Here is a 13773-nt window from a genome sequence, read left to right on the forward strand (position 1 = left end):
TTTAGAGGGGACAAAATGGTGTGGCAATGTACGCTTAAATAGGAACATGTGGAGGATTTTTTCCTCAAGGAAAGGCTGCATACAAGTCTTTATACCTCCTGGTGTGATAGCTCTGCATGGTCCCATATGTGCAGAGGTGTCCTGATAATGTCACATTTCAGCACCACCCACAGTAGCATGTAGTTTCACATTTGAATAGCCAGTTCTGATGAATAGCACAGGTCGGCTCAGATCCACAACATATGAAATCTTTACCTTCTCACCCTTCTCGTGTTTTTTACCCTCGATATTTGACCACACAGGACCGATGAAGACTTTGTGTAATGACTTTGCTGTGATGCTTTCTGACACAAAGAGATATTTCAGTGATCTCAGCACTTTGTGAGAGCAAAGGCGCCTCAGGCTCTGGTCCTGGATGAGCACAATGTGGGATATGAGTGTTTTGAGAGAGAGAACGTTTAATCCCTGTTGTGCTGCAATAATTTAGTTCCATTTGACTCAGATGCTTTTCCCCGCTTTCCTTTGTAACAAAGATGCAATTGTACAAATAATTGCCTGCATGTCTGTGAGTGATAGCGAATTAAAAAGGCTTTGTCGGGTTACATTTTCAGACAGCTCAAAGTTACAAACTTCTCTTTATCTGAAATGGCAACTGTGATTATGTGTGCAAGGCCAAATCGTGGCCAAGCTAAAGTTATTTGAAGTTCAGTAATCATCTGGCTTCATATTGTGTGGATGTGAACATGTGTTTCTCTCTGGGTAGATTCTAACTACCCTCTATTGGTCTGAACGTGTCATTACATGACAGTCCATCTTCAGGTTCGACACATCACTTTATCAGATGATAAATTTCCCCTCTCCAGTCTTATCAGCTTCCTTCACATCGACTGTCGTCAGACTGAGCATTTCTGCGCTTGCTTTGTTTTGAAAAACTTTCACGGCAAAAAAAGGGAAGAAGTAGACTGAGTTGAGATACCTCAAATGTCACAGTGATCAATAAGAAATGTGATGAGTGACAAGTTAGATGGAGCTTCACATGAGTATTTGTCAAGGAAAGAAAACACACTTCAAACAGGGGAAAAGTGGAGCTTTTAGAGCACTGAAGTTTTGTCACTTTTTAGAGCAAATGGAGCACTTTGTCACCAGCAGTGTCTGAGTGCATGTGTGTGAAGCTGTGTGATTCACTGATTTCCTGTATATCTATTGCCTGCAGCTTCCCAGACTCTTTGTGAAGAAGACGCTGTGGGACTTTGTAGTCAAGGCGTCTTTAATGCATTCCTGTGTCAGAGATTTTTTTGGTGCTTTTACATCAATGATGTGTGTATATACAGTAACTACGTGTGTGTGTGTGTCTGTGTGCGCCCGCGTTGCTTTAAGCCAAGTTTCTTTGTGTTTGTGCCTTTTGTGTAGGTGTATGTGCCGAGGCGGTATGCCCCGGGGAGTAGTGCTGACAGTGCACTAGGAGTCTGAACCTTGTCAGTATTGGTGGCTCAGGAGGAGAGATACCCTGCTGTGCGGAGCAGAGCCCTGCCGTCCTGTGCTGTGCCGCGTTTGACGCCATGTCCCTGACTGACAAACACAAAGTGAAGAGACAGCGACTGGACCGAATCTGTGAAGGTAAAGTTTTGTGTATGTACCCATCTTAAACTTTTTTTGCACTCCCGACTCACATTTTCCTGCACTGCTCTTCTCTCTACCTTCGCGCCAGTTTTTGTTGTTTCAAGAGCTACTTTCAGTACGTACAAGCAGGCCTCCAGATTTTGCTGTAAATTAACTTTGACTGGGTGTCAACTGGGTGTGATGATGATTCTTTATATTTGGAGCTGCGCTGAACCAAAATCCTGGTTTGATGGTCTACATATTGAGGTTTAAAGTGACCTCAATTTGGTCAAAAGTGAGCATTTTTAGAATACAGGTTTAGCCTGGGTTTAACCTCAAAATCTGCATTTCTTTTGACCTGCAGAGAATGGAATTCTTGCTAAGTGCATCTCCTTGTTGCTTTCCTTTGGAAAATAAATCCTCACTTTTATGTTTTTCCTTCTGTCTTCATTGACCGCCTATTCTTGCTGTTCTTAGCAAAACCCTAGCACCTATCGGCGATCAGTGCCTATTGATTGCTATAATTTTCTGCTGGCACGCCGCACATGTCAGATACTACAGTAACCAGTCTATGAATGTTGACCTCAGCAGCAAACATTCATCTAGTGGATGTAAATGAAATTACTGCTTTACTCTGGCCTCTCTGCGAGCTGTGGTTGGTTTGTGTAGGAGTGTCTGTTATGTGACTTATGGTTAAGGAGAATCTCTAAACATCTGAACTCAAGTTAGATTACCGCAGGGGATTGAATGGTTTCCATCCTGTCACGCCTGTTAAAAAGCAGCCAATTTTACAGCATGAACTGCAGTGATTATTAAGCTTTAGGTGGTGGATTATAGAGCTGTGGTGTTGTATTGAAAGGCCTGAACATACAAGAGGAACCCCCTGCTGCACGCATAGCTACAAAGTAAGCCTAGGCAACAAGGAATATGAGTTTATGTGTGGGTGTATAAACTGTATCTGAAGCCTTGTGAATGTGCATTTTTAAATCCACTTGTTTGACTGCCCAGCGTGTGTTTTGTGTTGTGTGTGTATGTGTGTGTGCATGCGTGTTTGTGCGTATGGGTCTGTCAGACTGTGTCCTGAGGTAAAATCATCTCCTCTCTGCTGTCTGGGTCCCCAAGAGGCTTGTTAAGCTGCTAGGCCCTCCTGGAGCCAGCGCAGAGAGAGGCAGACATGACTGCAGTGCTGGAAAATGAAGCTAGACGCACCATTACCCCCAGTGCCAGTATATTTGTTTTGCAGCATGATGTAACCACCTCAGCTTTATGCACATGAAATGAAGGACATATGCCACACTTCCAGCATATAGTCAGGACCAAGAAACCTTGTCTGTGATGTAGCATTTGGAAATATATACTGGCATTAGGAAATTACCTTACAACCCTGAACCAATAAAAGCAAATCTTTAAGTTCAGCATTTCTCGAGTGTAATCAAGCTTTTTTTGAAAAAAAAAGTTGTCTGAATAACTAGTCATCACGAAATCAACCCCTTCATTATTTATTTAGTCAGTTTTACAAGTTTAATAATAATAGTATTGTTTTTATAGCTTTGACTACACTAACAGGTATGCAGTTCTGTATTATCTTGACAGCTAAAATTTAATGAGAGAGAAAGAAATAGGGAGAACCTGAGTTTTAAAACAACATTTTAAATGCCATGAGGTGCAATCATAACGTTTTTTGACTACACAACACCTGACTTAAATTTGGCTAATTGCTCTTAGGGCAGTGCTTGCCCACTTCCACTACAGCTGCTGACCACTCGCACTCTGGACCTCCTTTAGCGTGTTAAAACCTGGGGCGTCAAACTTGAATTTTTATTTTTGGGAAAAGACAGTCACAGGGAGGCATATCTGATATATAGGGCAGCTGATGAGCAAAGGTATTTTTTGGCTACAATACTGTGTTTTTCAAAGCACCCAATAGAAAATAACTCAGTCCTTTGGGTAGAACTCCATATTGACCGTTTGACCCTGGGGGATGAAATAACAGTGCATGTCTTAATAAGCACGCTCCCGGCTGTGCTTTTAATCTTATGCACCAGATATCCGGCTTTTCTAGTAAAGAAGTCTGCTGTTTGGTCTCATGGTTGTAGCGGGAGAACCAGCGCTGATCACCAGTGATGATCCCTGACGTGACAGGTGGGTTAGTTTTACCCAGACGTTGATGTCTGTTGTGTTGTGCGCAAGTTGTAGATCCATGATGAAATCCCTGACAGAGAAGTGAAAAGTGTTTAATAGGGGACTTTCACAGGGAGATCTGAAAATAGCAGGGTAAAATGGTAAATGCCTGTATTTATATAGCGCTTTTCTAGTCCCTAAGGACCCCAAAGCGCTTTACACATCCAGTCATCCACCCATACATTCACACACTGGTGATTGTACATTGTAGCCACAGCCACCCTGAGGTGCACTGACAGAGGCGAGGCTGCCAGACACTGGCGCCACCGGGCCCTCTGACCACCACCAGCAGGCAATGGGTGAAGTGTCTCGCCCAGGGACACAACGACCGAGACTGTCCAAGCCGGGGCTCGAACCGGCAGCCTTCCAATTACAAGGCGAACTCCCAACTCTTGAGCCACGATCACCCCGAAAGCATCAACGTTATACATGGTGCAGTGCTGCCCAAGAAGATGACCTTGAATTGGAGAACAGGCAAATCATTTTAATTAATTTATATTTTTGTTTTTTTGGTGGGGGGGAGGTGTCAATAGCAAGTTTATTCCCTTTGCACTCAGAGTTACATGAGAAGATTCATACCACATGCTACATGCTTTACCACATGCTTTATTTAAACAGCAGAACCAAGCTCAACGGGGCCATCATCTGCCATGGCTGAATGGGGGGTTAAGCAGAAAGAGAAGTGGGGGGAAAGGGAGAACAAATGGAGACTGAGACAAAAAAAACTAACTTTAGGAGAGAGAAGACAAAATGTAATGACAAGCAGTGGTGGCATATAAATACATGCCTGAAGCAGCATTCTTAAGGGATAAGGGAAGGTGGAGAGGGAGTCTCTGCCTTCCAAAATCCAAACTGGGAAGCTGCCCCCAGAAGCTGGATAGCTTAGCTAAGCATAAAGATTGGAAAGGGGGGAAAGCTGCTTTTGCTTTGCCCAAATCAACTTTCACCACCTGTAAAACTTGCGGAGATTTCTTGGCCAGGACTATTTGCCAGTCAACATGCAAAGACTCCAGGAAGTCACTTATCCCAGCCAAGAAACAATACAGTACATAACCCCCTGCTGAACTGTTGTTTTAACATGGAGGTTTTTCACTACCTAGGATTGCTGCTGATCACAAGCTGTTTCCTTTGGACAAAGCAGTGATAGCAGTTTTCTTAGTGCTGCTCAGCAAACCAACATGACAGCCTTATGAATCTTTTTTTTAACTAATAAATGAATGAAGCAATGAAATTTCCAAGATTTCCTTAAAGTTTTTTTTATGGGCTATAATTACAAATAAATTTTATAATACACAGCACAACAAGGAGATTTCCTTATAAAAGTTCTCTCTTCCCCCCCCCCCCCCCCCCCCCCCCCAAAAAAAAATAAAATTGAACAATAGTTCTTTAATAATCACCTGACCTTAAAGGTGAGTCGTAAGTAACAGGAGGATTTTTTCTATTGGTTGAAATAACTTCCTGATTACCATTGCAGTACAGATCCAGCTGCTGAATTTGCATGAATCAGACAGCTGAGGTAGTTAGTCATTCCTGAGGGAACAACAGTTTGTCTGCTTGGCTTGAGCGCAAAGCCCACAGGAGACGCATAGAGAGACGGTAACAGGTGTTGCTGTGATGCATGCAGAGCTGCTTCATGGTGAGCTTACCTGCCGACGTTCCTTCTCGCACACTCGCAAACACAAGCACGCCGGCGTGAAAACTCACACAAGATCTCCAGATGGCCGTCATACAGGATCAGTGCATCAGTCCCCTGGTTGCTATTGTGAGGGCATAAAGGGGGGGGGGGAGAGACAGCTTGTGATTTGTTCACGAGCCAGTGACCAGGCCGAGTTGTCCCACTGATTGCATGTAGTGGAGTGATAAGGCTGCTATGGCGATTGTCTCTGAGCAAGGAGAAAGCGTACATGAAGCGATCTGCTGCTTTTGGTTTCACACGCAGGTAAAAGCCTCACAGGACCTATTTGGCTACTGTCTGGAGTAACTCATCTTAATCCAGGTTCACACTTCAACCAGACTCGCAGTTGGCAAACAGATACAGACCAGATGAAGCCATGATTTGCGCTGTCTCTTCTCAATCTCTTTCAAGTGAAAATCTGGAACGTCCTCTTTGGAAAACGTCTGCTGAGACTACACTCTCTCTGCACTGTCCAACAGAGCCTTTGCCTTTGTTTCCATTGTTTTCCCAACATTAAAATACACCTCTTGTCATATCCAAGTCAGCTCTCGTTGCCACGCAAGGTGCAAATTGTAATTTTTTTTATATTATAGCATTTCCCAAATTGTTCATCCTGGCTGTCTTTATATTAGCATTTATGGCAGTGGGATCACATATGCTGTATCTCTGAAAACCCGGTGGCTAGATGACAAGGCTGATTAAGCCATTAAAGTCCTTGATATGTATTTAGCATAATCTGGCCTGTCTGCAAATAAGAAGGCAGGGAGCTGGTTGCAAATGTTTTATCAAAAGCTGCTAGTTAGCTCAATCAAAGCAGCTGCTGGGAAGCATCAGCCTTAATTCGGCTTTATGAGAAATAGAGAGATGCTTTCTATCTCTCTTTCTCACTCTTTCTCTTGTTCTGTTTCTTTCTCTCTCAGGGGTGGAGAGATTCATTTCTGTCATCTGAAGAGATGAGGAGTGATCTGCCACGGCCCATGTTCCTCCCAGCCTCAGGTCCTTTCATGTTCTCGGCTTAATTTGAGCTGAACCAATGTTTATCATTCTGCAGCAACTGGGCCGAGTGGCTGGGAGGGAGGACAGTTTTGCTCCTGATCCATTTTTTTTTCTTTGCAAAGATTGTTGTTTTTCTTGTAGACTGCATTACTCTTTTCCCTCTGGGTTAGATTAGTGCCGCTCTAATCTAGTCAGATAATGTTTTTATCAGCATCTGCATTTTATTCATGTTGTGCAACATGATGGCACTTTATGGTGGAATAATTAGGAATATAATTTATCCTTATTAGATGCAAAACAAAAGTAGTACTGCAGACACAGAAGCAGAATTGTTCTTTCTAGTTTCTGATTGCATTTGCTCATAACTGTTATAATGAATCTGTTTAGTGTGAACTTTGAACTGGATTGAGCACTTGAGGAAAAATAACGTGAGTCATGTAACTAGCTGTTTGGGTGTTCTTACCAGCTTTACTGATTCAGAGAAGCTTAGAGTCACCAGTTAAGAAAACTATATTTTTGGTGATCTTTTATTTAACTGATTATTCAATGAAGCTTATTTTGTGGCCGTTTTCTTTAAACTAGAACCCGATCGATACAGCTTGAATGAAAGGTTTAAAAATATATCTGTTGGCTGATTCATAATGAATGAATCAATGAATTTATAGCATTGAGGATTGAGGACTGCCATCCCAGGAATGGTGTCAAAATCGTTTCTTATATTTTATTGCCAGTTTATTGCCAGTTGATTACTCTAAATTAATTTTGAACTTAGAATATGTTTCCTTTTAGACTACAGCTGTGGCATGCTTTCAAGTAGTACAGTATATATGCTATATAGTTTCTCACTTAGTACATTAATTGAACAGGATAGTCCATATTTATTACCCATTATCCAGTTCAGGGTTAAGATAAGATAAGATAAGATAACCTTTATTAGTCCCACACGTGGGAAATTTGTTTTGTCACAGCAGGAAGTGGACAGTGCAAGGCTGTTGTAGCGAGGCTGGAGCCTGTCAGTGGATTTATATTTGTTAAATGTTGAATTTACACTGTAGGTACATCGCAGACATCTCTGAAATCCTACATGGTAGCATGCACCTCCCTGGAAATGTAAGTACATGTTGCTTCGACTGGCCTGTTCAGTACCGTCGATTCATTCTGTGCATTTCCAAGTAATTTTTTGCTGCAGTTTTTGAATTTGTCAGTGAGAGAACAGGAATGATTATCTCAATATAAGGACTCAAATATGTCCTGGAGAAGGATTGCAGAAATTGCAATTATTGGAATGTACGTAAGGGAATGACCCCCCAAAAAAGAGTGGAGGACCCAGGAGGGAAAAGCATCTTATTTGTTCCTATTGTGGCTGGTACCACATATAAAACACTGTGACACAACCATGAGGTAATTAACAGATTAAAAACCACACAAAGTCCTGAATGCCGGTAATGGTGTCGTGAACTGTTGGTGCTATAGGCTCGACAAAGATTTACCGCAGAAGTCTCTTTTAGCTAGCACTGGCATCACTTGCAGCACTGACAACACATCCACTGGCTGAAAATTGCTGTAATTCTTATGTCCTTCTCCTTTTGCTTTATAGCTAAAATTTTAATCACTAAGGGTAAGAAATCTGTTGCATTATATTTCTTTATAGGTGTTTTATCAGGATTACGTGCAGCTGCTTGTCTAAGACACTGATGAATGAGTAGTCTAGCTTATCTTGGGAGATGAAACATAGATTGCGGCTATTCTTAAATAAAAAGTGCCAGAAGACGTACTGACCTTTATACACTATGCATTAACACTACAGAAAATAAATAACGTTCGCCTTCTATAGCGTTCAGCGCATACGAATATTGCCACCCTTCCCCCACATCTCTGCTTTTAACTATAAAAAGCGCTCTTTCATTTAGCCGAACTCCAAATCATTTTTCACCAACGACTTAGAGAAAAATTACATTTTCTCTCTCTCTTGCTCTCTCCTTCCCTCCCTCTTCTTTCACTCAGCTGCAGCTCCAAAATGCAAGCGGGCTGTCGTCTCTCCCTTCTGTCTGCCCCATCTGTGATGCAGTATGGGCCACTGGCTTGATAATGATAGGCAGGCGGAGCGTGGGGCTGTGCACAAGGCAAAGATGGAAAATACCAACCTGCTAAAATGGAAGACAAAACTCTAATCAGTTGCTTCACCAAGTCTACTTGAGGTCTTGCCCTGTAGCGGCTCTCTCTCTGCCCTGCGTTCCTCCCATCCTTGAAATCTGTAACATGCTGAGCCGTGCACTGCAGAGATGCGAGGTGGTAAAGAGGCAGAGGACAGCGTCTTGATAACACAGCAGATGTAAACCCTCTGAAAGCCATCAGACCAGAATTGGTACCATGTGTTTTTCTTTCCTCATCGCCCCTCCTTCCTGCCTGCACTTGTGTTTGAGTGAGAAAAGGCCCAGAGGCTCGTTAAAACTTTAATATACTGTACAATCACAGTAATTGAGTAGAATTTTCAAGTTCTTCCAGTCATGGTTTTAATTTATGAAGTCCCTATGAAAGTTTAATGGATCAGCAGTTGTAGAGTCGCAGCTATCTAAATCATTCTGCAGCTATCTCTGCCTGCACTGCCTGCCAAGTCCCGCCGTTAGCGTCCTGTGCCCTAGAAAGATGGCCAGATTGCTCCAAAGGCACGACTGTTGCTGGACGTCTGTTCAACACATTGTACCTAGAGATCTTTCACAGAGCCGCATGACTGGCTGTGAGCTAGCAAGCCGAGGTTTTGGCATTAATTTTGATGCCGTTCACCACATATCCAGTGTTTAAATTTGGAGTTTCCCTTTATTGTATTATTCATACAAGCAAACACAGGATCCCTGTTGCTTGATGAGTGCAGTGTAGTATGCTCACTTAATTATGGAGCAACTCTCGTGAGAGAAAGGCTTGTCAGGGAAAATGCACAAGATGAATTTGCTACCACAGCTTCTTTTGCTAATAGATTGCGGGAGATATGATAAGCCACGTCCTTGTTTCGTTGTAAGCAACACCAGTCCGACCGTACTTGAGATGTTTATTATTGTTATTAATATTTTGTCAGGAAGCGGGAACTGAGTGACACACAGCCCTGAAAGGGGCTTATTAAAAGAAGTTATTGTCTGCGATCGCCGCAGAGAGATACAACACAGTGATTAATGGTGTGTTTTACAGTTGACAAAAAGGCGCAGGGAGACTCAGACCTGAGAGTACAGGACTGAGAAATCACTGCACGGAAATTGCTAGGTATGGGTTACCTCTAATAAAAGAAAGCATTCTTCAGATGTGCGACATCATGCGCTGCACAGAGCTGCAGGCAGAAACAAAACTGTTCTGATTTCTTCTTTGTTTGACCTACTTAATGCTCTCTGATTCAGATGTTCCATAATTAAAAATTCTCTTGTTGTTTTTTTGGTTTTGTTTAGATATTTTATCACTATTGCATCATTTAAGCCTGGAGTCGAAAACAAGGCGGTTCTAGCATTTGGCTCTGCGGTTTGACAGGTAGTGGGACAACATAAAGAGACACAGCATTATAGCAGTTTCTTGTTAGTCTTAAACTGGAATAAATTTAGCCCGTCTCAGTCACGCTGTCTCAGTGTCTTAGCTTCAGAAGCATCCAGATGATGTCACTAGAGACTTGCAGCAAAAGGTATTCCTTTAAACCCGAGGTGTCTATTTCATTGATGGGTAAAACGCAGAACAGAAACAATCCTATAGACATTTAGATGTGACAATCTATTCGGTATAGTCCAGTCATTTTCCCTTCCTTTCCTTCCTTGTCCTATTTCACATTATCTGTTTTCGAGGTAAAGTCAAAACTGGCAGCCTCTCACTTTATCGGCCTTTTTTCCTATCAGACACTTATCAAAGCTCCTTTCTTCTCCTCCTGCCACTGTTTGCATTGCTCTTATCACAGCAAGTAAACACTGGCAGTTATCTCGCTGATGGTGACATCTCATAAGCCACATCTGCTCTGCTGCGCATCTGGTGTGCAGTAGCAAAGTGTAAGTTCTGTGAGTGGATAAAAATGACGCGCACAGATGATATTGTGATGGCTCACATTGACCAGAATGCCTGCTGACAAACTGATAGATATAGTGGCTTAGTACCATGTAATAATGCACAAATTCAGTTCACACGTATTTAGATTTCTGCTACACACCTGTAATGTTCTTTCAGTGCCTTGTGCACAGTTGAGATACTATTATGTTGACACACCAGCCTACTGCAGTAGGTGTCTCTAGGATCATGCATTACAAGGACCATATAGACACTACTCATCGTAGTATAAATCAGTCATGACGAAAACAATCATTAGAACACGGCTGATTATAGGCATTCATATATGTCAACTTGCCCAGTGGTTTCCTGTCGTTTTCTACCAGTCACTAAATAAAATGTGGCCCACAGTAGTACTTGTGTGACTGGACACTGTAACCATCTCCTCCCCCTCTCTTAAGGGAAATACACCATGTCAATCCCCAACCTCCTCTGTCCCTTTGGGAAGATCCATTAATGCCCAGAGGGATACCGGCTGCAAGCCAATGGAGAGGTGAGCGGTAAACACTCGAGCTTTACTCTCTATAAACACATCCAGAGGTATCAGCAGTATGTTGGCTGTGTATACTATCTAGTTCAAGTGATGTCACAAGGGGCAGTGGATTTAAGCAGGTTTTAGTTTGATGCTAATCCCCTTGTGGCAAACGCAGTGGACAAGAAGACTACGCCTGCCAATGGCGTGCATCAACCCCCAGTGGATTAGTTCGCCTTGTCCCCTCCTCCATTCTGCTGCCATTGTCCAGCATGTGTTTTTTAACCCCAATTTCTCACCCTCAGTCTTAGCTTGGAAAGTAACCGTGATACCCAGCACAAGCATGACCTCTGCAGTAGAATGGAGCAGAGCTGCAACCTAAAGGTGTGTTAATTTTCTGTGTGTTTGTATTCTTTCTGTGTTTTTATCATGTTGGGCCTCTCTCCCCACAGATTTCTCATGTTTCCAGGACTGAATTATTTAAATAGGTTGCCAGCAGGGAGCTACATGATAGCATAGACTGAGAGGGGAGGGGGGCTTTCGGTTGCACATCAGGTAAAAGGGTACCTCCTGCTTCACCTTTCCTTTTTTCCTCTCTGTTCCTCTCTTTTGATTGGGGCTGAGTGTAACTGGAGAGTTGAAATACAACACCTGGCTCTATTTTCCGCCTTTATAGCTGCCCTCTTTATTGTCTTCACTGATGCCTAACTCAAGTGAACAGTCGTATTTTGGTGGCTCTCTGAGCCAGCGTGGTCCTGAATGGAGTGAAGGCCAGAACGATAGGGCTGCAAGTCGCTGTCACTACTGCGGTAACATTGCAGGGTGTAGAAATTCTTCTGCACTGTGTGGGGAAGACGGAGACGTTTGGTTTCACGGTCACCTAGATCTTGGGGAAAAACGGGATCCAGTCCTCCACTCCTCTCTATACAGACAGATCCAGCAGGACCAGCATGGGCAGCCACCACTGAAGAAAACCTCTGTACCTGACCTAAGCAGCAGTCTCTACCTCAAGGAGCTAATGGCAGGCCGGGCCTCAGCACCACCTCAGGATTATTACCTCACTGACGCCACCTTATCTGGTCATCCACCTAAGGAGTCTGGGTTTTACAGGGATAACCAGCACTTGCTCACCAGATCAGCCTTGCATTATGGGCCCAGCGTTGGGGGGGTTAGGTCTTCCTGGGATCAAGGACAAGCAAGAGCCACACCCTCTTTACTGGCCTCTGCTTCTACACCTACACCCGCGCCTCTTCCTCCTCCCCCTCCTCCCCCGCCTCCTCCGCCACCACCTCCCCCTCCGCTTCATGAGCTGAGCCGTTTGTACAGGGAAACTCTGGGATCTAAGATGATCCCAGACGTCCAGCGTATTGGTGGCAGCTCTCCCGCTACTGCGATCTTCGGGGCTCAGCCCCCGCTTCCTGTTTACGCTGCTGAACCGCTGTCTGCTCGTCAAACTTACAACAGTATCAACAGCTTGCGCCTGGATCCCCTTCAGCCAGCTGCCACCAGTTCATTGGTGGATCCAGCTTCTCAGGGAATGGACGCAGCTTTCCCCAGGGCTTACGGAGCTGTAGCCTCCCAGAGGCTGCCTTATGATCCAAACTATGACCCCAGCTCAGCCATGGTGGCTGCCACAGCTGGAATGGTCTCCACCTTGCCTCCTCACCAACCCAGTGCTGCAGACCCTAAGAAGATGGTGGACCCTGCTTTCTTGGCTTTCTTAAGAGGGGAAGGCTTGGCTGAAAGCACAATTACACTTCTGCTGCAACATGGCTTTGATTCCCTTTCCACACTGGGGATGATGGAGGACCATGATGTTAGGTCTGTGGCCCCTAATTTGGCCCAGGCCCGTGTTCTGTCACGAGTGGTGCTCAGTTGCAAGACAGTTGGAACGGCAACACGTGCCCGATCTAATAGCTTCAGCCATCGCAATGACCTCTACGTGCAGCCCCAGGGTTTGACTATGGACCCCAACCTGATGCAGCAACCTCCCACCACTGTCCAGACAGTTTCCCCTAGAATGGGAGAATTTCTGGGTAGAAGACCGAGCAGCGCACCCTCCCAACATCTCCTGGAAACCACCACCTACCCAGGAGCACGGCCGCTGGCACCTGGAGCTTTTCCAGTCAGCCCTGGAGGATATAGCAGTGCTGTGACTCAGGGAAGACCCTTCTCCATGTATAATGCCCACACCGGTCTTGCCATGTCTGCTCTCGGAAACCAGCCTCCACCTGCTCCAGGCACCCCTGGAGCTGCACCTAAAACCTTCTCTGGCTCCTATTCCCCGATGGAACTGATGAAGAGAGCCCCCAACTTTCCCCCAGCATCACCTGTAGGAGCAGCAAGCCCCCTTCACAGCCCACAACTTCTCCGCAAGGGGATCAATGCTGCTCCTGAGAGTACCATAGTTCCCGTCAGCTCTGCCACCACTCTTCAAGCGCAAAACCTTAACAACAACAAGATGGTGGGACGCCGCACCGGTCCACCTGTCATAGTCTCAACCATGGTCACTACGCCTGACACAAGTAATGTCCAACCTCACTTTTCTCATTAATTTATGCAAACCTTCCATCCTTATTGCTGAATAACCTTTTTTTTTTGTAAGTTGGTAATAATTTTCTTCTGTATATTAGTTCTACATATTTTGACATGGATTTTGGCATACTAGGAAAAAAATCACACTGACAGTGTTTTTGAATGGAGGAGTAGCATGCAAGATGCATCTGACAAGTTAAGTAGCTATGCTCGGAGGGGTCTTCTTTTTTGAATTACGCAACTA

The 13773-nt window shown here is 44.2% G+C and overlaps 1 protein-coding gene across 5 annotated transcripts in view; it reads left to right on the top strand.

Moving 5' to 3' along the window:
* The window catches only part of ctbp2l (C-terminal binding protein 2, like), a 95775-nt gene that overhangs the window by 39604 nt on the left and 42398 nt on the right, over positions 1-13773 (top strand). The window contains exon 2 of one of the 5 annotated variants that reach the window (XM_026178442.1): positions 1411-1629. In XM_026178442.1, the coding sequence (XP_026034227.1) occupies positions 1560-1629 (70 nt within the window). In that variant the 5' untranslated portion in view covers positions 1411-1559. Of the gene's footprint in view, positions 1-1410; positions 1630-6375; positions 6452-11397; positions 13520-13773 lie in introns of those variants that run through there. The other 4 variants (XM_026178443.1, XM_026178445.1, XM_026178441.1 and 1 more) reach the window with 4 other exon arrangements.

The sequence above is a fragment of the Astatotilapia calliptera genome, chromosome 8 (assembly GCF_900246225.1).
Source record: "Astatotilapia calliptera chromosome 8, fAstCal1.2, whole genome shotgun sequence".
Classification (NCBI taxonomy): domain Eukaryota; kingdom Metazoa; phylum Chordata; class Actinopteri; order Cichliformes; family Cichlidae; genus Astatotilapia; species Astatotilapia calliptera.